This window comes from Arachis ipaensis, chromosome B08 (assembly GCF_000816755.2).
Source record: "Arachis ipaensis cultivar K30076 chromosome B08, Araip1.1, whole genome shotgun sequence".
NCBI classification, from domain to species: Eukaryota; Viridiplantae; Streptophyta; class Magnoliopsida; order Fabales; family Fabaceae; genus Arachis; species Arachis ipaensis.
This window is the reverse complement of record NC_029792.2, coordinates 13,399,554-13,402,629: the sequence shown is the minus strand read 5'-3', so window position 1 is coordinate 13,402,629 and position 3,076 is coordinate 13,399,554. Positions and strand designations below refer to the sequence as shown.

Below are 3,076 nucleotides of genomic sequence, written 5' to 3'. Positions count from 1 at the left end.
TGGAAGCAGATGTCTTGGTCTCGGCAAGCGAAGGATATGGACAACAACACAAGATATTTCCACAATTTAGCGTCCGCAAGAAGAAGGAATAATAGGATTGATTCCCTGGTCGTTAATGGCAGGCTGGTGAGGAATCATGCTAGAATAAAAATAGCTATCAGAGAGTTCTATAAAGATCTGTACCATCAAGAAGACTCTCGTGTGGGGGTTCCGAGATGATCTTGTGGAGAGGATAGATGAGGAAGACTCTGGAACCTTGGAGGCGATGCCTTAGTCTGAAGAGATTAGAGAGGCAGTTTGGGACTGCGAGTCATCTAAGGCGCCAGGCTGTGGTGGATATAACATGAATTTCATAAAAAGGTGCTGGGATGAGATTAGATCTGAATTCACGGCAGCAGTGATGGGGTTCTTTCAGACATCTAGGTTACCGGCGGAGTCAAATATAACTTGGGTGGCGCTGGCACCTAAGTTTATTGGTGCGAAGGAGATTAAAGACCTGAGGCCCATTAGTATGGTTGGGTGTGTGTACAAGGTTATCTCGAAGGTGTTAGTCAGGAGGATGAGATCAGTATGTCGGGATTAGTAGGAGAGACGCAGAGTGCTTTTGTGAAGGGGAGGAAGATTCATGATGGGGCCCTAATAGTGTATGAAACAGTCCACTGGCTTAAGAGGAGAAATAAGGAGGATATGGTGTTGCAGAAGATGGGGTTTGGGTGCAGGTGGAGGGCTTGGGTTATGGAGTGTGTGACCACGACCTCTATTTCGGTATTGATTAATGGCTCGCCTTCTAAATCGTTCAAGATGGAAAGGGGCTTAAGACAAGGTGACCCGCTCTCTCCCTTCTTGTTTGTGCTGGTTGTGGATGTTCTGCATAGGATGGTTGGTCAGGCAGTTAGGAACGAGTGTATTTCTCCCTTAGTGGTTGGTAGAGACGGGGTGAAGTTATCCCATCTTCAGTTTGCTGATGACACTATTCTATTTTGCCCACCAGAAGATGAGACCATGAAGAACTACAAGCGGTTGCTGAGGTGGTTTGAGTTGATGTCCGGGCTCAGTATTTAATTTTGAGAAGTCTAGTCTGATTCCTATCAACTGTGAAGAGCAATGGACCCAACGTATGTGCAGCTTGTGGGGTTGTAAGGAAGGTACCCTCCCAGTTAAATACCTTGGAGTGCCCCTAGGAGCTAACCCAAAGTTGGTAAAGACCTGGAAGCCTATAATTGACAAAGTGGAAGAGAAACTAAGCCTCTGGAAAGCGAAGGTGCTTAACAAAGCTGGAAAGTTGGTGCTTATCAAATCAGTGTTAAATAGCTTGCCGGTGTATTACTTGAGCTTGTATAAGATGCCAAAGGCAGTTGCTGAGAAATTGATATCCTTGCAGAGAAAGTTTCTATGGAACAAGGAGGATGGGAGGAATGGTATGGCGTTAGTAAGATGGGAGCTGGTGCAGGCCCCAAAGAAGTTAGGTGGGTTGGGAGTTGATGATGCTATGGTTCGGAACTTTGCACTTTTGTTTAAGTGGTGGTGGCGTTTTGCGAAGGAAGAGTGCCTATTGTGGAAAAAAGTGGTCTGTTCTTGTAATAATCTGAAGCCGACTGAGTTACTGTCTACTCAAGTGTTACCTACCAGAGGAGGCCCTTGGAAGGATATATGCCAGTTACAGCTGAAAGATCAACATATAAGGGATAAGATGATTACAGGTCTGTCCATGGAGATTGGTGATGGTCGTCGGACGCGTTTTTGGGAGGATATATGGTTACATTGTGGATCCTTGAAGGATCGATTCCCCCGACTCTTCTCTGTTTCAAACCTGTGTGGTTCGACTATTGGGGATTGTGGGTTTTGGGATGGGTTAGAGTGGGTTTGGAACTTCTTTTGGAGGCGAGAGCTCTTTCAGTGGGAGTTGGATCTTCTGGGTCAGTTGCATGAGACTTTGAGGCCGGTGAGGCTAGTAAATAATATGGAGGATAAAGTGGTGTGGAAATAAATATGATAGACTTGGTATTTTTTCGACTAACTCTTTTGTGCAGGTGTTACAAGAAGGCATGCTCTCAGAGGATATAACCAGTTACAGTTTCACCAAGACCATTTGGAAAGGTTTAGTCCCACCAATAGTGGAGTTGTTTGTTTGGTTTATTTTGATAGGCAGGGTGAATACTAAGGAAAGGCTGAGTCGGTTTGGGATAGTCAACCAGGATGATAAGAGGTGTGTTTTATGCAACAGAGATGTTGAGCAGGTCCATCACTTATTTCTTGGCTGTGATTTTGCTTGGCAGGTGTGGAATGCTTGGATATCTGTGTTTGGCCGTCTATGGTCCATTCCGGGATTGATGAAGGAACACTTTCTAAGTTGGATAGAAGAGCCCGTAGGAATGAGGATCGAAAGCAGCGGTTGAGGTGCTTCTGTGCGGTCATCTGGAACATTTGGATGGAAATGAATAAGAGGATATTTCAGAATAAAAGCAAAGGTGTAGAAAAAATCATCAATTTGCCTGTGCTCAGCTATAAGGAGTGGGAAGGCGCACTCTCTTCGTGTTGTTGATGGCTATGCTGGAGATGACATGGGGAGTCTCTTTATTTTGTGTTAAAGTCTAGGTGATTGCTTGTTTGTTTACCGTTTTCTGTTTGCTCCACTCTATTGTGTTGAGCTCTTTTATTTCAAAAAAAATTACAAGTGATTTTAATGAAATTTCGCTCCTAGTGAAGTGAAATTAGGGGTGGACATAGTTTAAAAATCTAAACTGTATGTCTATATCCACTTTAAAACAAGTTTTGCTGTTCATGAAATCAAACTAAAACTAAATATACGAGGGAAACGATTCTAAACCAATTTGAAAATATAAAAATCAGTTTTAAACCGATTTAAAAATTCAAAATCAGTTTTATTTATTAATTGATTTTAAATTTGGTTTTTTAAAATTCAATTTTTAAATCAGCTTTTTAATTAAAAATTCGGTTTTAAATTCAATTTTTTTTAAAAACTTCGATTTCAAAACCAGATATTTTAACTAAAACTCTAATTTTAAAATTAGTTTGTGTAGAAATTTAGTTTCCAAATCACAATTCTTTTTTACTA

At 41.7% G+C, this 3,076-nt stretch overlaps 1 protein-coding gene across 1 annotated transcript; it reads left to right on the top strand.

Annotated features, from left to right (window-relative positions):
• LOC107610554 lies at positions 571–2,542 on the top strand. Its single transcript, XM_016312594.1, has 4 exons — positions 571–1,028; positions 1,126–1,942; positions 2,031–2,097; positions 2,277–2,542. Exons 1-4 carry the CDS (start codon positions 571–573, stop codon positions 2,540–2,542), a joined length of 1,608 nt encoding a protein of 535 aa, XP_016168080.1.

Bases quoted from the DNA above. Each gene is read 5' to 3' on its own strand.
- LOC107610554 (XM_016312594.1), top strand. From the start codon at position 571: ATGTCGGGATTAGTAGGAGAGACGCAGAGTGCTTTTGTGAAGGGGAGG. The intron at 1,943-2,030 runs GTGAGGCTAGTA...TCTTTTGTGCAG, and splicing joins TGCATGAGACTTTGAGGCCG to GTGTTACAAGAAGGCATGCT. The intron at 2,098-2,276 runs GTTTAGTCCCAC...TTTGCTTGGCAG, and splicing joins CACCAAGACCATTTGGAAAG to GTGTGGAATGCTTGGATATC.